We start from the raw sequence: 23,362 nt of genomic DNA, 5'->3' as shown, positions 1-23,362 counted from the left end.
GGGGCAGCTGGAATGGAATTCCCAGAGCAGCCGGGGCTGCCCCTGGACCCCGGGAATGGCCAAGGAAAGCTTGGAGCAGCCTGGGATGGTGGGATTGGAATGGGATGGGATTGAAGGTCCCTGGATCCCATCCCAAACCATTCTGGGATCTGGGAGGCTCTGAATCCATCCCGAGGGATTTTTCTGGAAGCTGGGGCTGGAAAAGGGAAGGGAGACCCTTCCTGCAGTGCCGAGATTCCCAGGGAAACCCCTGGATCCCAAAATTCCTTCCTGGAGCGGAGCCGGGGCAGGGCTGGAGAGAGGGAATGGAGGGAATTCCCTGGGAAAGGGGAGATGGGGGTGGGATGTTGGGAATTGGGAATTGGGAATTGCTGGCTGGGCTGGAATTGCCAGAGCAGCTGTGGCTGCCCCTGGATCCCTGGCAGTGGCCAAGGCCAGGCTGGAGCCTGGGGCTGGGAGCAGCCTGGGCCAGTGGGAGGTGTCCCTGCCATGGCAGGGGGGCACTGGGGGGGCTCGGGGGTCCCAAACCACCCATCCCAGGACTCTGCAATTCCATGGGGAGCCCCAGCCCTCCTGGGAGCTCTCCTGGGTCCCCCTCCCACCTGCTCCGTGTGGTTCTCCTCGGCGCTGTCCAGGTACAGGGCCCGGATGTGGTTCTGGACGTCGCAGTAGAACATGGCCTCCCAGAACTGGATGTTGGTCCACACCACGTGCTCCTGCACGCAGCTGTAGGCGAACTGGGTGATGCCAGGGCTCAGTTTCTGTGCAGGGAGGTGGAAAAGTCCATCCGAACATCTGAACACGGCCTTTGTGCCGAGCTCTCCGCTCGGCTATCCCTGCTCCTCCTGCCAGCCACTGGGAATGGGCTGGGCAGGCAGGGCTCAGCACCAGAGCTCCTGCAGCATTCCCTGAAAATCCTCCTGCTCAGAGCCCACCCAGAGCCCCGAGGCTCCCCCCAGCCCATGGGATCCATCCAGAGCCACACCCAGCCCATGGGATCCATCCAGAGCCACCCCCAGCCCATGGGATCCATCCAGAGGATCACCCCAGCCCATGGGATCCATCCAGAGGCTCCCCCAGCCCATGGGATCCATCCAGAGCCACCCCCAGCCCATGGGATCCATCCAGAGCCATCCCCAGCCCATGGGATCCATCCAGAGGCTCCCCCAGCCCATGGGATCCATCCAGAGCCATCCCCAGCCCATGGGATCCATCCAGAGGATCACCCCAGCCCATGGGATCCATCCAGAGGCTCCCCCAGCCCATGGGATCCATCCAGAGCCATCCCCATCCCACAGCTGCTCCCTGGCAGCCTTGGCCAGCCTGGGCTGGAGGCTCCGGGCAGGATCCGCAGCTCCTGAAGGGACCCCTCCTGCAGGCTCTGCCCCCTGGGGGACACTGTGGGCTCCCTGTGGGGCAGATCCCGTGGGGCAGATCCCGTGGGGCAGAGCCTGTGGGGCAGATCCCGTGGGGCAGAGCCCGTGGGGCAGATCCCGTGGGGCAGAGCCTGTGGGGCAGATCCCGTGGGGCAGATCCCGTGGGGCAGAACCCGTGGGGCAGAGCCTGTGGGGCAGATCCTGTGGGGCAGAGCCCGTGGGGCAGAGCCTGTGGGGCAGAGCCTGTGGGGCAGATCCCGTGGGGCAGAACCCGTGGGGCAGATCCTGTGGGGCAGATCCCGTGGGGCAGAGCCTGTGGGGCAGATCCCGTGGGGCAGATCCCGTGGGGCAGATCCTGTGGGGCAGAGCCCGTGGGGCAGGAGCAGGGCTCACTCACCCTGCAGAAGGCGGTGACCAGCGGCAGCAGCGCGGCGGCGATGCTGTGCTCGTCTGTGGCCGTGCAGTCCTGCGGGAGGAGGAGCGGTGAGCGGGTGACACCGGTGAGCGGGTGACACCGGTGAGCGGGTGACACCAGTGGTGACACCGGTGAGCGGGTGACACCAGTGAGCAGGTGACACCAGTGGTGACACCGGTGAGTGGGTGACACTGGTGAGCGGGTGACACCAGAGAGCGGGTGACACCAGAGAGCGGGTGACACCGGTGAGTGGGTGACACCAGTGGTGACACCAGAGAGCGGGTGACACCAGTGGTGACACCGGTGAGTGGGTGACACCGGTGAGCGGGTGACACCGGTGGTGACACCAGTGAGCGGGGTGACACCGGTGAGTGGGTGACACCAGTGAGCGAGTGACACCAGCGGTGACACCGGTGAGCGGGTGACACCAGAGAGAGGGTGACACCAGTGGTGACACCGGTGACTGGGTGACACCAGTGGTGACACCAGTGAGCGGGTGACACCGGTGAGCAGGTGACACTGGTGACCGAGTGACACCGGCGGTGACACCGGTGAGCAGGTGACACCAGAGAGCGGGTGACACCGGTGAGCGGGTGACACCAGTGGTGACACCGGTGAGCTTGTGACACCGGTGAGCGGGTGACACCAGTGGTGACACCGGTGACCGAGTGACACCGGCGGTGACACCGAGCCCCAGGGGGCAGAAGGACCCCCCCAGCCCTGCCCTACCTGCAGGCAGCAGTTCATCATGCGGATGACGAAGTCGAACTGTTGGTGGTCCAGCACGGCGCGGTTCTGCTGCACGTGCAGGTGCAGCTCCTGCGTCAGGCACTGCCGCGCCGCCCGGCCCTTCATGGCGCGCAGCACAGCTGGAAACAGCTGGGGAAACAGGAATTACCGGCTGTCCTCTGCAACCCTAAACCTGCTTCTTCTCATTCTGCTGCACCGCTCCTCGCTCCTGGATTTCTCAGCTCCTCTGAGCTGAGCTCCTCTGGAGTTTGGTTCGGTTTATCTCAGATCTCCGGGTCAGAACTCGTTAGGATCTCGTTAATTAGGATGTGATCACAAAACTGCTCCTCACTCCTCTGGGACACTCCCTCATGGGGAGTTTGGTTTATCTCAGATCTCCAGGTCAGAACTCGTTAGGATCTTGTTAATTAGGATGTGATCACAAAACTGCTCCTCGCTCCTGGAGTTTGGTTCAGTTTATCTCAGATCTCCGGGTCAGAACTCGTTAGGATCTCGTTAATTAGGATGTGATCACAAAACTGCTCCTCGCTCCTGGAGTTTGGTTCAGTTTATCTCAGATCTCCGGGTCAGAACTCATTAGGATCTCGTTAATTAGGATATTATCACAAAACTGCTCCTCGCTCCTGGATTTCTCAGCTTCCCTGAGCTGAGCTCCTCTGGGACACTCCCTCATGGGGAGTTTGGTTTATCTCAGATCTCCGGGTCAGAACTCGTTAGGATCTCGTTAATTAGGATGTGATCACAAAACTGCTCCTCGCTCCTGGATTTCTCAGCTTCCCTGAGCTGAGCTCCTCTGGGACACTCCCTCATGGGGAGTTTGGTTTATCTCAGATCTCCGGGTCAGAACTCGTTAGGATCTCATTAATTAGGATGTGATCACAAAACTGCTCCTCGCTCCTGGATTTCTCAGCTTCCCTGAGCTGAGCTCCTCTGGGACACCCCCCAAGGCCAGCCCCCCTCACCTTTTTGGCCTCCAGCATCTTGTTCTCGAAGACGTAGGAGATGCAGTTCCTGACCACCTCCAGGCGCCGGGCGCTGTTGGCCAGGGCGTTCCCGTTGCGCTCCAGGATGGCAGCTGGGAACAGATCCCGCTCAGCCCAGGGGTGCTGGGACCCGAGTCCCTCGCAGGGATTGGGGTGTCCCCCCTCTCTGAGTGACCAGGGGCTCCAGGGGTGCTGGGACCCGAGTCCCTCGTGGGGATTGGGGTGTCCCCCCTCTCTGAGTGACCAGGGGGCTCCAGGGGTGCTGGGACCCCAAGGGGGTTGGAGCTGCTCTCTCCCCGTGTTTTGCTCCTGTGGTGTGACCATGGGGTCTCCCCACGTACCCATGGGGGGTCCCAAGGGCACCACTCCTTCCCACAGCCCCCCAAAGCAGGGTCTCCCCCTGCCCCACATACCCATGGGGGTCCCAAGGGCACCATGGCCTCCAGCAGCCCCCCAAAGCAGGGTCTCCCCCTGCCCCACATACCCATGGGGGTCCATGGCCTCCCACAGCCCCCCAGGACAGGATCCCCTTGTGCCCCACACCCCAATGGGGTCCCAGGGACACCACACCCCCCCAGACCCCCTGTACCGATGGGGGGTCCCAAGGTCCCCAGACCCCCCCAGACCCCCCCAGACCCCCCAGACCGATGGGGGGTCCCAGGTTCACCACACCCCCCCAGACCCCCTTTACCAATGGGGGGGTCCCAAGGGCACCACACCCCCCCAGATCCCTCAATGCCCCACACCCCAATGGGGTCCCGAGGTCCCCAGACCCCCCTGTACCAATGTGGGGTCCCAGGGTCCCCAGACCTCCTGATACCCATGGGGGGGGTCCCAGGGTCCCCACACCCCCCAGACACCACACACCGATGGGGGGTCCTGAGGTCCCCTGACCCCCCCCAGACCCCCCAGACCAATGGGGGGTCCCAGGTTCACCACACCCCCCAGACCCCCCTGTACCAAGGGAGGGTCCCAAGGTCACCACACCCCCCAGACCCCCTGTACCGATGGGGGGTCCCGAGGTCCCCAGACCCCCCCAGACCCCCCTGTACCAAGGGAGGGTCCCAAGGTCACCACACCCCCCAGACCCCCTGTACCAATGGGGGGTCCCGAGGTCCCCAGACCCCCTGATACCGATGGGGGGTCCCAGGTTCACCACACCCCCCAGACCCCACACACTGATGGGGGGTCCCGAGGTCCCCAGACCCCCCTGTACCAATGTGGGGTCCCAGGGTCCCCAGACCTCCTGATACCCATGGGGGGGGGGTCCCAGGGTCCCCACACCCCCCCAGACCCCACACACCGATGGGGGGTCCCGAGGTCCCCGCACCCCCCAGATCCCCCCGTACCAATGGGGGGTCCCGAGGGCACCATGCACTTCTTCTCGGCCCTGACGGCGGGCGGGGCGCTCTGCAGCTTGGCCGTGGCCTGGTCGATGATCCACTGCACCGTGCCCTCGTCCAGGCGGGGAAACGGCCGCGGCTGCAGCCGCAGGTGACACCCCTCGGACGGCCTCTGCACCTTGTGCATCGTCACTGCGGGGTACGGGTTCTCCTGGGGGACACGGACAGCTCAGATCTGCTGCTAGAACTGGGATCTGCTCCCCCCAGCAGCAGCGACACACAGTCATGAGCCCAGGGCCACCAGGAGCTCTGTGCCAGCCAGCCCGGGCTCCCGGGGAGCTTTGGCTGACACTGGAGACCTCAGGCTGGGCCAGGACAGGCTCAGGCTGGGCCAGGACAGGCTCAGGGTGGGCCAGGACAGGCTCAGGGTGGGCCAGGACAGGCTCAGAGTGGGCCAGGACAGGCTCAGGCTGGGCCAGGACAGGCTCAGGATGGGCCAGGACAGGCTCAGGATGGGCCAGGACAGGCTCAGGCTGGGCCAGGACAGGCTCAGGGTGGGCCAGGACAGGCTCAGGGTGGGCCAGGACAGGCTCAGGGTGGGCCAGGACAGGCTCAGGATGGGCCAGGACAGGCTCAGGCTGGGCCAGGACAGGCTCAGGGTGGGACAGGACAGGCTCAGGATGGGCCAGGACAGGCTCAGGCTGGGCCAGGACAGGCTCAGGGTGGGCCAGGACAGGCTCAGGGTGGGCCAGGACAGGCTCAGGGTGGGCAGCAGCAGGAATTTCCCCATGGAAAGGGGGTCAGGCCCTGGAAGTGCCCAGGGAGGTTTGCAGTGCCCATCCCTGGAGGTGCCCAGGGAATTCCTGGAGGTGGCACTCAGGGGACAAGGTGGGCATCGGGCACAGCTGGCACTGGATGGGCTGGGAGGGCTTTTCCAGCCCCAGGGATCCCGGGATTCTGTGATCCTATAAAACCAGGGAATCCCACTCCCAGGACCTCTGGGCACGTGCGGATGTCCCTGAGCACACCAGGAGGGACAGCATCCATCACCACGTTGTCCCTGCAGTGACCAGGACTGCAGCCCAGCTCCCCCAGCCCCACACCCCAGCACATCCCCCTCCCACCCCAGGGCTCCAGCACTCACGTTCTTGTAGAGTTTCTCTGCCAGCTCCTTGATGTGCCTCAGGATTTTCTGCTTGTTCCCCTCCTCCGCCTTCATGCGCTTCACCTCGTACGCCACGAGCTGGGGACCGGGGGGGGGACAGGGGAGCTGCAGGGCAGGGACAGGGCGGGGACAGGGCAGGGACAGGGCAGGGACAGGGCAGGGACATGGCGGGGACAGGGCGGGGACAGGGCAGGGACACGGCAGGGACAGGGCAGGGACAGGGCAGGGACAGGGCAGGGACAGGGCAGGGACACGGCAGGGACAGGGCAGGGACAGGGCAGGGACAGGGCAGGGACAGGGCAGGGACACGGCGGGGACACGGCAGGGACAGGGCAGGGACACGGCGGGGACAGGGCAGGGACAGGGCAGGGACAGGGCAGGGACACGGCAGGGACACGGCAGGGACACAGCACATCCCGCCCGGAGAGCCCCAGGAGGAGCTGTCCCCAGAGGAGCTGTCCCCAGAGGAGCTGTCCCCAGGAGGAGTTGTCCCCAGTGGTGCTGTCCCCAGGTCCCCAGGGGAGCTGTCCCCACTGGAGTTGTCCCCAGGGTCCCCAGAGGAGCTGTCCCCAGGTCCCCAGGACAGCTGTCCCCAGGATGAGCTGTCCCTAGTGGAGCTGTCCCCAGGGTCCCCAGTGGAGCTGTCCCCAGGATGAGCTGTCCCCAGAGGAGCTGTCCCCAGGTCCCCAGAGGAGCTGTCCCCAGGTCCCCAGGGGAGCTGTCCCCAGGGGAGCTGTCCCCAGGGTCCCCAGGATGAGCTGTCCCCAGGATGAGCTGTCCCCAGAGGAGCTGTCCCCAGGTCCCCAGAGGAGCTGTCCCCAGGTCCCCAGAGGAGCTGTCCCCAGGGTCCCCAGAGGAGCTGTCCCCAGGTCCCCAGGTCCCCAGAGGAGCTGTCCCCAGGCCTCACCTCGTCGAAGAGGTCGATGGGGCGGTAGGGAGCCCCGCGCTCGGTGACAAAGCCAGCGAAGGCCATCCCCTCCAGAACCTTGGTGAGGAAATCGTCCTCCGTCAGCCCCCGCTGGCCCAGGAACGCTGCCTGCAACGGGAGAGGCACTGCCATCAGCAGGGGGGTGACACCGAGCCGTGGGGGGTGACACTGAGCCATGGGGGGTGACACCGAGCCATGGGGGGTGACACTGAGCCATGGGGGGTGACACCGAGCCATGGACAGTGACACCGAGCCACGGGGGGTGACACCGAGCCATGGGGGGTGACACCGAGCCATGGACAGTGACATTGAGCCCTGGACAGTGACACTGAGCCATGGACAGTGACATTGAGCCCTGGATGGTGACATCGAGCCATGGGTGGTGCCACCTCCTTCCTGGTGCCACCTGGGTGCAGGGACAGGGCTGGCACGGGACCTGAGCCTGTGGCCCATGGTGGCAGGACAAGGGACAAGGGACAAGGGAAGGGCTCTGGTGTCACCTTGGCATGCAGAGGCAGGACACACGGACATGGGGACCCAGGGACATGGGGACACAGGGACATGGGGATAGAGGGACACAGGATACAGGGACAGAGGGACACAAGGACACAGGATATAGGGACACAGTGACACAGTGACACAGTGACACAGGACAGAGGGACACAGTGACACAGTGACACAGTGACACAGTGACACAGTCATATAGTGACACAGTGACACAGCACACAATGACACAGCACACAGTGACAGTGACACAGTGACACCAGACACAATGACACAGGACAGAGTGACGCAGTGACACAGTGACACAGCACACAATGACACAGTGACACAGTGACACAGTGACACAGTGACACAATGACACAGTGACACAATGACACAGTGACACAGGACACAGTGACACAGTGACACAGTGACACGGGACACGGTGACACAGTGACTGTGGCAGGGACACTGGGATGTCACCGTGGCAGGGATGTCACCGCGGCAGTGACACTGGGGATGTCACCATGGCAGTGACTCTGGGATGTCACCATGGCAGTGACTCTGGGATGTCACCATGGCAGGGACACTGGGGATGTCACCATGGCAGTGACACTGAGGATGTCACCATGGCAGGGACACTGAGGATGTCACCATGGCAGGGATGTCACCATGGCAGTGACACTGGGGATGTCACCATGGCAGTGACACTGGGATGTCACCGTGGCAGTGACACTGGGATGTCACCATGGCAGTGACACTGAGGATGTCACCATGGCAGGGATGTCACCGTGGCAGTGACACTGGGATGTCACCGTGGCAGTGACTCTGGGATGTCACCGTGGCAGTGACACTGAGGATGTCACCGTGGCAGTGACTCTGGGATGTCACCGTGGCAGTGACACTGAGGATGTCACCGTGGCAGTGACACTGGGATGTCACCATGGCAGGGACACTGGGATGTCACCGTGGCAGTGACTCTGGGATGTCACCATGGCAGGGACACTGGGGATGTCACCATGGCAGTGACACTGGGGATGTCACCATGGCAGTGACACTGGGATGTCACCGTGGCAGTGACACTGAGGATGTCACCATGGCAGGGATGTCACCGCGGCAGTGACACTGGGATGTCACCATGGCAGTGACACTGAGGATGTCACCATGGCAGGGATGTCACCATGGCAGTGACACTGGGATGTCACCATGGCAGGGACACTGAGGATGTCACCATGGCAGGGATGTCACCGCGGCAGTGACACTGGGATGTCACCATGGCAGGGACACTGAGGATGTCACCATGGCAGGGACACTGAGGATGTCACCATGGCAGGGACACTGAGGATGTCACCGTGGCAGGGATGTCACCATGGCAGTGACTCTGGGATGTCACCATGGCAGTGACTCTCGGATGTCACCGTGGCAGGGATGTCACCGCGGCAGTGACACTGAGGATGTCACCATGGCAGGGATGTCACCATGGCAGGGATGTCACCATGGCAGTGACACTGGGATGTCACCGCGGCAGTGACACTGGGATGTCACCATGGCAGGGATGTCACCATGGCAGTGACACTGGGATGTCACCATGGCAGGGATGTCACCATGGCAGGGACACTGGGATGTCACCATGGCAGGGATGTCACCGCGGCAGTGACACTGGGATGTCACCATGGCAGGGATGTCACCATGGCAGGGACACTGGGATGTCACCGTGGCAGGGATGTCACCGCGGCAGTGACACTGGGATGTCACCATGGCAGGGATGTCACCATGGCAGTGACACTGGGATGTCACCATGGCAGGGACACTGGGATGTCACCATGGCAGTGACACTGGGATGTCACCGCCTGCAGAGGCAGCGCCGTTTCCGGGGCTCACCTTGTGGAAGCGGATGACGGGCTCGGGGTGGATGCGGATGATGTGCAGGCACCAGCGGTAGCCCTGCAGCAGCTGAGCAAACAGGCGCAGGAACACGGCCCGGATCTCCTTGTCCTGCAGCAGGGGAGCACAGCCGGGGCTCGTGGGGCACGGGACGGGGACAGGGCAGCTCGTGGGGACAGGAATGTCCCCCCAGCACGGGATCAGCCCAGGGTGAGGGCAGGGAATGAGGCTGAGATTCCCTTTGGGGCACGGGACGGGGACAGGGCAGCTCGTGGGGACAGGAATGTCCCCCAGCACGGGATCAACCCCGGGGTGAGGGCAGGGAATGAGGCTGAGGGATGGGGACAGGAATGTCCCCCCAGCACAGGATCAACCCCGGGGTGAGGGCAAAGGGACAGCTCTGTCCCCCAGCAGCTGCACGGGGAGGAGGGGGAGCTCTACAGCTCTGGGACCCCCAAACATTCCCTGGGAACACCCCCCCACCCAGGGACCCTCTCCCTCCTGTCCTGGGGTGTCCCTGGGAACACCCCCTCACCCAGGGACAGGAACACCCCCTCACCCAGGGACCCTCTCCCTCCCACCCCTCACCCAGGGACCCTCTCCCTCCCACCCCTCACCCAGGGACCCTCTCCCTCCCACCCCTCACCTGCATCTTGAGGGAAGAGGCGGAAATGGTGGAAGGGGGGAAGGCGAGGTCGGCCACCTCCAGCTCCGGGTCCAGGACCTGCCCGAGGAGAACGCTCAGCTCATCCCATCCTGGATGGATGATGCTGGCAGCACCCCAAGGCATGGATGGGACCCCGAGACATGGGGCAGCACCCCAAGGAAGGGGCAGCACCCCAAGGCATGAACAGCACCCCAAGGAATGGGGCAGCACCCAAGGCATGGATGGGACCCCAAGGAATGGGGCAGCACCCCAAGAAGGAACAGCACCCCAAGGAATGGGGCAGCACCCCAAGAAAGAACAGCACCCCAAGGCAGGGCAGCACCCCAAGGCAGGGGCAGCACCCCAAGGCATGGGGCAGCACCCCAAGACAGGGCAGCACCCCAAGAAAGAACAGCACCCCAAGGAATGGGGCAGCACCCCAAGAAAGAACAGCACCCCAAGGCAGGAACAGCACCCCAAGGCAGGAACAGCACCCCAAGGAAGGGGCAGCACCCCAAGAAAGAACAGCACCCCAAGGAATGGGGCAGCACCCCAAGAAAGAACAGCACCCCAAGGCAGGGCAGCACCCCAAGGAAGGGCAGCACCCCAAGGCATGGACAGCACCCCAAGGCATGGACAGCACCCCAAGAAAGAACAGCACCCCAAGGCATGGATGGGACCCCAAGGAATGGGGCAGCACCCCAAGAAGGAACAGCACCCCAAGGCAGGAACAGCACCCCAAGGCAGGAACAGCACCCCAAGGAAGGGGCAGCACCCCAAGAAAGAACAGCACCCCAAGGCAGGGCAGCACCCCAAGGCAGGAATCCCGCTTGCAGAGCAGCTCCAGCGCCAGCTCCCCACACGGCTGTGCCATTCCCAGGGAACGCTGCTGGATGTCGTGGAATGGGAATGGCGGCACTCACCATGGACAGCGCCTCCCGGGTCTGCTGGAGCAGGGGCTCCGGGAGCAGCGAGATGTGCACACACTCGGGGACATTGACAGTGCCACCGTCCAGGTCAGCGATCACCACGTCCAGCTGCCGGGGGACAGCAGGGGGACACTGCTGATCCCAGTGTCACCTCCCCCAGGGGACACGGAGCTGTCCTATGGCTCGGGCTCCTCCCCACCTCCCCCGAGCCCTCGGCAGTCCCTGGGTCCCATCCCGTCCCCAGATCCACTGGGATCCCTCATGAGGGGACAGGGGGACACCTGGCAGGAGAGGGACCCTGCCATTCCCTCTGTTCCCAGCCATTCCCACAAAACCCAGCCATTCCCAATGGATCCAGCCATTCCCAATGGATCCACCCATTCCCAAGGGATCCAGCCATTCCCAATGGATCCAGCCATTCCCTCTGCTCCCATCCATTCCCAATGGATCCACCCATTCCCAATGGATTCACCCATTCCCAAGGGATCCACCCATTCCCAAGGGATCCAGCCATTCCCAAGGGATCCAGCCATTCCCAAGGGATCCAGCCATTCCCAATGGATCCAGCCATTCCCTCTGCTCCCATCCATTCCCTCTGTTCCCATCCATTCCCACAAAACCCAGCCATTCCCAATGGATCCAGCCATTCCCAATGGATCCACCCATTCCCTCTGCTCCCATCCATTCCCCCTGGCTCCTGTGGGACCCCAGGCTGAGCACACGGAGCCCGTGGCCCCGGGCACCCCCAGATGGACGGAGCTGTCCCCAGAGCTGTCCCCAGGACAGGGCACATGGCACAGAGCTGTCCCCAGAGCTGTCCCCAGGACAGGGCACATGGCACAGAGCTGTCCCCAGAGCTGTCCCCAGGACAGGGCACATGGCACAGAGCTGTCCCCAGAGCTGTCCCCAGGACAGGGCACATGGCACAGAGCTGTCCCCAGAGCTGTCCCCAGGACAGGGCACGTGGCACAGAGCTGTCCTCAGAGCTGTCCCCAGGACAGGGCACGTGGCACAGAGCTGTCCCCAGAGCTGTCCCCCAGGATGGACGGAGCTGTCCCCAGAGCTGTCCCCAGGACAGGGCACGTGGCCTCACCAGCTCCTGGGTCTCGGACTGGAAGATGGAGTGGACGCCGATGATGAAGGGGGTGGGGGTGCTCAGCACCTCCAGGAGCTGGGCGGGCAGGATGGGCACGTAGGTGAAACTGCAACCAGAAACAGCCTCAGAATCAGTCCCGAGCACAGCCCCACTGCAGCCAGCCCCACATCCCAGCCCCACATCCCAGCCTGCCCCACATCCCAGCCTGCCCCACATCCCAGCCAGCCCCACATCCCAGCCTGCCCCACATCCCAGCCCCACTGCAGCCAGCCCCACATCCCAGCCTGCCCCACATCCCAGCCCCACATCCCTGACCCACATCCCAGCCCCACATCCCAGCCTGCCCCACATCCCAGCCTGCCCCACATCCCAGCCCCACTGCAGCCAGCCCCACATCCCAGCCCCACATCCCCGCCTGCCCCACATCCCAGCCTGCCCCACATCCCAGCCCCACATCCCAGCCTGCCCCACATCCCAGCCAGCCCCACAACCCAGCCTGCCCCACATCCCAGCCAGCCCCACATCCCAGCCTGCCCCACATCCCAGCCCCACATCCCAGCCTGCCCCACATCCCAGCCCCACTGCAGCCAGCCCCACATCCCAGCCTGCCCCACATCCCAGCCTGCCCCACATCCCAGCCTGCCCCACATCCCAGCCCCACAGCATCCCGGGCCCGGAGCTGGGCCAGGGTACCCCGGGCACCCCCAGCCCCTCCAGGGCAGCTCAGACACACAGAGATCCCGAAGGCTGAGAGGGACTGGGCCAGGAGCCAGGGAATGGCTCCCAGTGCCAGAGGACAGGGCTGGATGTTGGGAATTGGGAATTGGGAATTGCTGGCTGGGCTGGAATTGCCAGAGCAGCTGGGGCTGCCCCTGGATCCCTGGCAGTGGCCAAGGCCAGGCTGGAGCCTGGGGCTGGGAGCAGCCTGGGCCAGTGGGAGGTGTCCCTGCCATGGCAGGGGGGCACTGGGGGGGCTCGGGGGTCCCTTCCATCCCAAACCATCCCGGGATTCCATGACATGATCCCTGTCTGGCCTTGGGGTTACAATCAAAGTCTGACCAAGGAAAAGGTTTCCAGCAGAGCCATTAACTCCAAAAGAAGAATTTCAGGGAAAATCCTCCATGGAAAGGGGGCCAGGCCCTGGCAGGGGCTGCCCAGGGAGGTTTGGAGTGCCCATCCCTGGAGGTGTCCAAGGAATTCCTGGACACCTCAGGGCTCTGGGCTGGGGACAAGGAGGGGATTGGGAACAGCTTGGACTGGGTGAGCCTGGAGGGCTTTTCCAAGCTCAGGGTTCCACAGCTGTGTGCAAAGGGAGGTTCCTCTGGGACAGCCTGGGGAGGCCAGGCCGGCCTGGAGAGCAGGAACCTCAGCCCATCTGTCACTGCAGAGCTGCCAGGGTTCCCAATCCCTGTGGGACATCCCCAGCTCCCTGGGGACAGCGGGGTCCCAGCCGTCCCACAGGAGTCTCCACGCTGGCTTGGCCACCACCGACACTGCTGGACCTGCTCACTCCTGCTCACGGAAAGGACCCTCAGGGATCACGGGTCCATCCCTGGCAGCGGCGTCCGAACGCTCCTGGAGCGTTCCCATGCCCTGGGGAGCACCCTCTGGGGAAGAACTCTCCATCCTATCCCTCCCCTGGCACAGCTCCATGGTTCCCTGGCTCCTGCCCCTGCTCCCCAGGAAGGAGAGAACGTTTTCCAGCACTGCCCCAGTTCCTTTGGCCTGGGGGAGGGAGGCAGGGCTGGGAGATTCCCGGTTATTGCCCAGAGCCTGGGAGGCACCGAGGGCGGGCCAGGGGCACAGCTGGCACAGCTGGCACAGCTGGCACAGCTGGCACAGCCAGAGGCTCAGGGGACACCCTCACCTGTACTTGAGGGGGAACATGAGGGCCAGGAGGGCCCGGCAGGCGTCTGTCAGCCGCTGGTAGCTGCTGGACAGGAACAGGATCTTGTGCTCCGTCAGCGCCGCGCAGAACAGGAACAGCACGTTGGTGATGCCTGGGCAGGGCACAGCAGCGGGCTCAGGAGCCAGGGGGGACCCCTGACACCCCCCAGAGACCCCCCGACACCCCCAGGGACCCCTGACACCCCCCAGAGACCCCCTGACACCCCCAGGGACCCCCTGACACCCCCCAGAGACCCCCTGACACCCCCAGGGACCCCCCAGAGACCCCTGACACCCCCCAGAGACCCCAGAGACCCCCTGACACCCCCAGAGACCCCCTGACACCCCCCAGAGACCCCCCGACACCCCCAGGGACCCCCTGACACCCCCCAGAGACCCCCCAAAGACCCCTGACACCCCCCAGAGACCCCCCGACACCCCCAGAGACCCCCCAAAGACCCCCCCAGAGACCCCTGACACCCCCCAGAGACCCCCCCCAGAGACCCCTGACACCCCCCAGAAACCACCAGAGACGCCCTGATCCCACCCCAGAGACCCCTGACACCCCCCAGAGACCCCCCGACACCCCCAGAGACCCCCCTGACACCCCCAGGGACCCCTGACACCCCCCAGAGACCCCTTGACACCCCCAGTGACCCCTGACACAAAGTGACCCTTCCTGGGGACACAGTGTGACCTTTCCCGGGGGGCACGAGGCCAGTGGCAGCCCCGGGCTGCTCCTCCAGACCCCAGCCCCAATTCCACCCTCCTGGAAAAGGGATGGCACAGCAGGGCTGGGGACACTCCGGTGGGAGGTGACCCCTGGGGACCCTGGGTGCCATGGGGACAGTGGGGACAGCGTGGGGACAGTGTGGGGACAGTGTGGGGACACGGGGACAGTGTGAGGACAGCGTGGGGACACGGGGACAGTGTGGGGACAGTGTGGGGACACGGGGACAGTGTGGGGACAGTGTGGGGACACGGGGACAGTGTGGGGACAGTGTGGGGACAGTGGGGACAGCGTGGGGACACGGGGACAGCGCAGGGACAGCGTGGGGACAGTGTGGGGACAGCGTGGGGACACGGGGACAGCGCAGGGACACAGGGACAGTGTGGGGACAGCGTGGGGACAGCGTGGGGACACGGGGACAGTGTGGGGACACAGGGACAGTGTGGGGACACGGGGACAGTGTGGGGACAGCGTGGGGACAGCGTGGGGACACGTCTCACCGAGCTGGCGAAAGAGCAGGGCCACGCTGCAGCTGCTGACGGGCAGAGAGTCGTTGATGGGGGTCTGGATCACCTGCCTGTCCCCTGCGCCCAGAGAGATCGTCCTCTGCAAGGGAACACACACCCCGTGTCACCAGAGCCACACGGACAGGGACAGGGACAGGGACACAACAGGGACAGGGACAGGACAGGGACAGCCAGACACCCCTGGGCACAGGGCCACCGTGCCCCAGCACAACCCCCGTCTGCTGCAGGAGGAGGGAAAGGAGAAGGAGAAGGAGAAGGAGAAGGAGAAGGAGAAGGAGAAGGAGAAGGAGAAGGAGAAGGAGAAGGAGAAGGAGAAGGAGAAGGAGAAGGAGAAGGAGAAGGAGAAGGAGAAGGAGAAGGAGAAGGAGAAGGAGAAGGAGAAGGAGAAGGAGGAGTTGCTGCCACAGCACCCACTGGTCCCCAGAACTCGAGAGATCTCCAGGACATGAGGGATCTCCAGGATCTGAGGGATCTCCAGGACGTGAGGGATCCCTGGGATCTGAGGGATCTCCAGGACATGAGGGATCTCCAGGATCTGAGGGATCTCCAGGACGTGAGGGATCCCTGGGATCTGAGGGATCTCCAGGATGTGGATTTGAAAGCTCTCCACCATGAGAAGCTCCCCAGGGCTCCCCAGAATTCGAGGGGTGTTTGAGCCTCTCCAACGCCCTGGGAGCCAAGGGAGGAGCTCCCGTGTCCCAGCCTGTCCCTGTCCCTGTCCCCGTCCCTGTCCTGTCCCTGTCCCTGTCCCAGCCTGTCCCTGTCCCCAGCCCTGTCCCTGTCCCAGCCTGTCCCTGTCCCTGTCCCTGTCCCCAGCCCTGTCCCTGTCCCAGCCTGTCCCCGTCCCTGTCCCTGTCCCTGTCCCCGTCCCTGTCCCCGTCCCCGTCCCCAGCCCCACAGCCTCTCCAGGGAAGGAAGATCCCGAGGAACATCCCGGGGACACCGAGCAGAGGTTTGGTGTTTCCCCGGTCCCAGCGAGCACTCCCAGCGCTGAGCTCACTCCGGGGACACGGGGACACCCACACGTCCCCAGGCTGTCCCCAGCCCCTCTCCTCGTCCTTCCCCCCTGCAGCCACCGCCGGGCAGGAGATCCCAAATCCCACCGGAACAGACCCAAAATCCACGGCTGAGCAGAGCCAGGGCACCGAGATGGGGTAACAGAACCCTGAGACGGGTTCTCAGAACCATGAACTGGGTTATCAGAACCACGAGATGGGTTATCAGAACCACGAGATGGGGTAACAGAACCCTGAGCTGGGTTATCAGAACCCTGAGCTGGGTTATCAGAACCATGAACTGGGTTATCAGAACCCTGAGCTGGGTTCTCACACAACCCTGAGCTGGGCTCTCAGAACCATGAACTGGGTTATCAGAACCCTGAGCTGGGTTATCAGAACCATGAGCTGGGTTATCAGAACCCTGAGCTGGGTTATCAGAACCCTGAGCTGGGTTATCAGAACCATGAACTGGGTTATCAGAACCCTGAGCTGGGTTCTCACACAACCCTGAGCTGGGCTCTCAGAACCATGAACTGGGTTATCAGAACCCTGAGCTGGGTTATCAGAACCATGAGCTGGGTTATCAGAACCCTGAGCTGGGTTATCAGAACCATGAACTGGGTTATCAGAACCCTGAGCTGGGTTATCAGAACCATGAACTGGGTTATCAGAACCATGAGCTGGGTTCTCAGAACCATGAGCTGGGTTATCAGAACCCTGAGCTGGGTTCTCAGAACCATGAGCTGGGTTATCAGAACCCTGAGCTGGGTTATCAGAACCATGAGCTGGGTTATCAGAACCCGGAGCTGGGTTATCAGAACCATGAGCTGGGTTATCAGAACCATGAACTGGGTTATCAGAACCCTGAGCTGGGGTAACAGAACCCGGAGCTGGGCTCTCAGAACCCTGAACTGGGTTATCAGAACCCTGAGCTGGGTTATCAGAACCATGAACTGGGTTATCAGAACCCTGAGCTGGGTTATCAGAACCCGGAGCTGGGTTATCAGAACCATGAGCTGGGCTCTCAGAACCCTGAGCTGGGCTCTCAGAACCCTGAGCTGGGTTCTCAGAACCTTTAGCTGGGCTCTCACAGCCCCAGAGAGGTGGGCCTGGCATTCAGGGACACACAGGGACCGGGACCTGGGGCTGGAGCACAGTAATTAACAGAGAGGCTGCTAACGAGGGGACAGACCCAGAACCAGGAGAGAAAAGAGGGAAAAAGAAGGTTGGAAAGAAAAGGAGTTCGTACCACGGCTTCGTCCTCCGCGTCAGGCTGAGGTGGGACAGACAGAGAGCAGTCAGTTAGGACACACGGACACGGACAGGAGACCACGGACACGGATACAGACATGGACAATGGGACAGGACAGGAGCCCATGGACACTGACATGGACACTGACACGGATACAGACACCAGCAGGGACAATGGGACAGGACAGGAGCCCATGGACACTGACACGGACACTGACACCAGCAGGGACAGGAACCCACGGACACGGACACTGACACTGACACGGACAGTGGGACAGGACAGGAGCCCATGGACAGGGACATGGACATGGACACCAGCAGGAACAATGGGACAGGACAGGAGCCCATGGACACTGACATGGACACGGACACCAGCAGGGACAATGGGACAGGACAGGAGCCCATGGAGACGGACACCGACACTGACACCAGCAGGGACAGGAGCCCAGGGACAGGGACACAGACAGGGACACGGACAGTGGGACAGGACAGGAGCCCATGGACACTGACACTGACACCAGCAGGGACAGGAGCCCAGGGACATGGACATGGACACTGACACGGACACAGACACCAGCAGGGACAATGGGACAGGACAGGAGCCCATGGAGACGGACACTGACACCAGCAGGGACAGGAGCCCATGGACATGGACATGGACACTGACACCAGCAGGGACAATGGGACAGGACAGGAGCCCATGGACACTGACACGGACACCAGCAGGGACAATGGGACAGGACAGGAGCCCATGGACACTGACACGGACAATGACACCAGCAGGAACAATGGGACAGGACAGGAGCCCATGGACACTGACATGGACACTGACACCAGCAGGGACAATGGGACAGGACAGGAGCCCATGGAGACGGACACCGACACTGACACCAGCAGGGACAGGAGCCCATGGACATGGACATGGACACTGACACGGACACAGACACCAGCAGGAACAATGGGACAGGACAGGAGCCCATGGACACTGACACTGACACCAGCAGGGACAGGAGCCCATGGACACGGACATGGACACTGACACGGACAGTGGGACAGGACAGGAGCCCATGGACACTGACACTGACACCAGCAGGGACAGGAGCCCATGGACACTGACACGGACACAGACACCAGCAGGGACAATGGGACAGGACAGGAGCCCATGGACACTGACACGGACACAGACACCAGCAGGGACAATGGGACAGGACAGGAGCCCATGGACAGGGACACGGACACCAGCAGGGACAGGAGCCCATGGACACTGACACGGACACTGACACCAGCAGGGACAGGAGCCCAGGGACATGGACATGGACACTGACATGGACACTGACACCAGCAGGGACAGGAGCCCATGGACACTGACACGGATACAGACACCAGCAGGGACAATGGGACAGGACAGGAGCCCATGGACACTGACATGGACACTGACACGGACACTGACACCAGCAGGGACAATGGGACAGGACAGGAGCCCATGGACACTGACACGGACACTGACACCAGCAGGAACAATGGGACAGGACAGGAGCCCATGGACAGGGACACGGACACCAGCAGGGACAGGAGCCCAGGGACAGGGACATGGACACTGACACCAGCAGGGACAATGGGACAGGACAGGAGCCCATGGAGACGGACACTGACACTGACACCAGCAGGGACAGGAGCCCATGGACATGGACATGGACACTGACACGGACACAGACACCAGCAGGGACAATGGGACAGGACAGGAGCCCATGGACAGGGACACGGACACCAGCAGGGACAGGAGCCCAGGGACAGGGACATGGACAATGACACCAGCAGGGACAATGGGACAGGACAGGAACCCACGGACACGGCCACAGAGTGCCCAGAGCACCAGGAACACCTGCTGGACACGGCAGGACAGCACCAAAACCACGGGAAGGGAAGTGCCACCACCGAAGTGTCCCCGCTGTGACGCAGTCCCCGTTCCCACGGCACAGAGCCATCCTGCCCCAGCTGGGGGCACGGATCTGTGCCAAGCTCAGCGAGCCGTGGTGGCAGAGAAGCCGTGAGGGGCCGGAGCCGGGCAGATCCCGTGGGAAGGGACTGAGGAGCCGGGTGCCTGGCACAGCCCGGGGTGGGCAGCACCTCCCTGGGCACAGGCCTGGCTGCACCCTCACCACAAATCTGAGCGCTGCCGGCTTCTCCCGGGATCAGCTCTGGCTGCCAGAGGGAGCCCCAGACGTGCGGCAGCAGCTGCCCCAAATCCTGCTGGGACACGGGGTCGGGGAGAGCCCCTCGGGATTGGGGAGAGCCCCTCAGGGTCAGGGAGAGCCCCTCGGGATTGGGGAGAGCCCCACAGGGTCAGGGAGAGCCCCTCGGGTTCAGGGAGAGCCCCATGGGATTGGGGAGAGCCCCTCGGGATTGGGGAGAGCCCCTCGGGATTGGGGAGAGCCCCTCGGGGTCAGGGAGAGCCCCACGGGATCAGGGAGAGCCCCACAGGGTCAGGGAGAGCCCCTTGGGCACAGTGGGCAGGAACCCACAGGGGAGGCACCAGTGCCCCACAGTGCTGTCCCAGTGCCCCTGGTGCTGTCCCAGTGCCCCACAGTGCTGTCCCAGTGCCCCTGGTGCTGTCCCAGTGCCCCACAGCGCTGTCCCAGTGCCCCTGGTGCTGTCCCAGTGCCCCACAGCGCTGTCCCAGTGCCCCACAGTGCTGTCCCAGTGCCCCTGGTGCTGTCCCAGTGCCCCACAGCGCTGTCCCAGTGCCCCACAGCGCTGTCCCAGTGCCCCTGGTGCTGTCCCAGTGCCCCACAGCGCTGTCCCAGCCTGTCCAAGGCTCTCCCCTGGATCAGCCTGGCTGTGGGATCATTCCTGGCACTCTGTGGGGAGAAGGGGAGCTGAGCCGAGGGAAGGCACGTGGGACACAAGCACACGTCCCCAGGGCCGTGCCAGGGGCCAGCACAGCTCCAGGGCACAACGCTGCTGTCCCCAGCCTCGTGCCAGGGGCTCCAGCTGGGCTTTCCCTCTCTGCCATCCCCAGGGAGCCCCCCAGCCCCGTGTGCTGAGCCCAGCTGGCCCTGGAGCAGGCTGGGGGGACACACGGCTCTGGGGGGACACATGGCACATGGGGGACACATGGATCTGGGGGACACATGGATCTGGGGGGACACATGGCTCCAAGGGGACACATGGCACATGGGGGACACATGGCACATGGGGGACACATGGCTCTGTGGGGGACACATGGCTCTGGGGGGACACACGGCTCTGGGGGGACACATGGATCTGGGGGGACACATGGCACATGGGGGACACATGGATCTGGGGGGACACATGGATCTGGGGGGACACATGGATCTGGGGGGACACATGGATCTGGGGGGACACATGGCACATGGGGGGCACATGGCTCTGGGGGACACATGGATCTGGGGGACACATGGCTCTGAGGGAACACACGGGTCTGGGGGACACATGGCTCCAAGGGGACACATGGCTCTGGGGGACACATGGATCTGGGGGGACACACGGGTCTGGGGGACACATGGATCTGGGGGGACACATGGCACATGGGGGACACATGGATCTGGGGGACACATGGATCTGGGGGACACATGGATCTGGGGGACACACAGGTCTGGGGGACACATGGATCTGGGGGGACACATGGATCTGGGGGACACATGGATCTGGGGGGACACATGGATCTGGGGGACACATGGATCTGGGGGACACATGGATCTGGGGGACACACGAGTCTGGGGGACACATGGATCTGGGGGGACACATGGATCTGGGGGGACACATGGATCTGGGGGACACATGGATCTGGGGGACACATGGATCTGGGGGACACACGAGTCTGGTGGACACAAGGGACTGGGGGACACATGGATCTGGGGGACACACGGCTCTGGGGGGACACATGGCTCTGGGGGGACACATGGATCTGGGGGGACACATGGCACATGGGGGACACATGGCACATGGGGGACACATGGCTCTGGGGGGACACATGGCTCTGAGGGGACACATGGATCTGGGGGGACACATGGATCTGGGGGGACACATGGCACATGGGGGACACATGGCTCTGGGGGACACATGGATCTGGGGGGACACATGGATCTGGGGGACACACGGCTCTGGGGGACACACGGCTCTGGGGGGACACATGGCACATGGGGGACACATGGATCTGGGGGACACATGGATCTGGGGGGACACATGGATCTGGGGGACACATGGATCTGGGGGACACACAGGTCTGGGGGACACATGGATCTGGGGGGACACATGGATCTGGGGGACACATGGATCTGGGGGGACACATGGCTCTGGGGGACACATGGCTCTGGGGGGACACATGGCTCTGGGGGACACATGGCTCCAAGGGGACACATGGATCTGGGGGACACATGGATCTGGGGGGACACACGGCTCTGGGGGGACACACGGCTCTGGGGGGACACATGGCACATGGGGGACACATGGATCTGGGGGACACATGGATCTGGGGGGACACATGGATCCGGGGGACACATGGCACATGGGGGACACATGGATCTGGGGGGACACATGGCTCCAAGGGGACACATGGCACATGGGGGAACACATGGATCTGGGGGACACATGGGTCTGGGGGACACATGGGTCTGGGGGGACACATGGCTCTGGGGGACACATGGCACATGGGGGACACATGGCTCTGGGGGACACATGGATCTGGGGGGACACACGGCTCTGGGGGGACACATGGCACATGGGGGACACATGGCTCTGGGGGAACACACGAGTCTGGGGGACACATGGATCTGGGGGGACACATGGATCTGGGGGACACACGGGTCTGGGGGACACATGGCTCTGGGGGGACACGTGGCTCTGGGGGGACACATGGATCTGGGGGGACACATGGCTCCAAGGGGACACATGGCACATGGGGGACACATGGCTCTGGGGGGACACATGGATCTGGGGGGACACATGGATCTGGGGGGACACATGGCACATGGGGGACACATGGCACATGGGGGACACATGGATCTGGGGGACACATGGCTCTGGGGGAACACACGAGTCTGGGGGACACATGGATCTGGGGGACACATGGATCTGGGGGGACACATGGCACATGGGGGACACATGGATCCGGGGGACACACATGGCTGTGGGGGGACACATGGCTCTGGGGGGACACATGGCTCTGGGGGACACATGGCTCCAAGGGGACACATGGCTCTGGGGGACATATGGCTCTGGGGGGACACATGGCTCTGGGGGACACATGGCTCCAAGGGGACACATGGCACATGGGGGACACATGGATCTGGGGGACACATGGATCTGGGGGACACACAGGTCTGGGGGACAGCAGGGCGGCCTCAGCTCCAGGAAAAGCTGATGCTGCTCCTCAGGGCCCCAGGGACGGACACAGGACCTGGCACAGTCACAGACACAGAACCTGGCACAGAGATGGACACAGGACCCAGCACAAACACAGACACAGGACACAGCACAAACACAGACACAGAACCTGGCAGAGTCACAGACACAGGACACAGCACAGACACAGACACAGAACCTGGCACAGAGATGGACTCAGGACACAGCACAAACCCAGGCACAGAACCCGGCACAGACACACACAGGATACAGCACAGACACAGACACAGAACCTGGCAGAGTCACAGACACAGAACCTGGCACAGAGATGGACTCAGGACACAGCACAAACACAGGCACAGAACCCGGCACAGACACAGACACAGGACCTGGCACAGACACAGACACAGGACCTGGCACAGAGATGGACTCAGGACACAGCACAAACACAGACACAGAACCTGGCACAGACACAGACACAGGACCTGGCACAGCCACAGACACAGGACCTGGCACAGACACAGCACCAGGCCAGTGCCCCGAGGCGAGCTCCAGGCTGCTGTCCTGGCCCTGCTGGCCCTGCTGGCCCTGCTGGCCCTGCTGGCCC

General features: G+C 63.4%; 1 protein-coding gene across 3 annotated transcripts in view; it reads right to left on the bottom strand.

The window, feature by feature from the left end:
- Positions 1-23,362, bottom strand: part of SBF1 (SET binding factor 1) — a 103,097-nt gene that overhangs the window by 30,010 nt on the left and 49,725 nt on the right. For all 3 annotated transcript variants that reach the window (XM_088055193.1, XM_088055195.1, XM_088055196.1), the window contains exons 6-18: positions 15,116-15,221; positions 13,866-13,998; positions 11,996-12,104; positions 10,897-11,010; positions 9,974-10,051; positions 9,325-9,438; positions 6,940-7,068; positions 6,012-6,110; positions 4,874-5,078; positions 3,504-3,616; positions 2,521-2,670; positions 1,774-1,842; positions 603-761 (exon numbers count right to left, since the gene is read on the bottom strand). In XM_088055193.1, the coding sequence (XP_087911319.1) occupies positions 603-761; positions 1,774-1,842; positions 2,521-2,670; positions 3,504-3,616; positions 4,874-5,078; positions 6,012-6,110; positions 6,940-7,068; positions 9,325-9,438; positions 9,974-10,051; positions 10,897-11,010; positions 11,996-12,104; positions 13,866-13,998; positions 15,116-15,221 (1,578 nt within the window). The remainder of the gene's footprint in view (positions 1-602; positions 762-1,773; positions 1,843-2,520; positions 2,671-3,503; positions 3,617-4,873; positions 5,079-6,011; positions 6,111-6,939; positions 7,069-9,324; positions 9,439-9,973; positions 10,052-10,896; positions 11,011-11,995; positions 12,105-13,865; positions 13,999-15,115; positions 15,222-23,362) is intronic.

This window comes from Pseudopodoces humilis, chromosome 5 (assembly GCF_049639895.1).
Source record: "Pseudopodoces humilis isolate 2021_Gansu_Grassland_sample_001 chromosome 5, ASM4963989v1, whole genome shotgun sequence".
NCBI classification, from domain to species: domain Eukaryota; kingdom Metazoa; phylum Chordata; class Aves; order Passeriformes; family Paridae; genus Pseudopodoces; species Pseudopodoces humilis.
The sequence above is the reverse complement of the archived record's forward strand: the minus strand, read 5'-3'. Positions and strand labels throughout refer to the sequence as shown.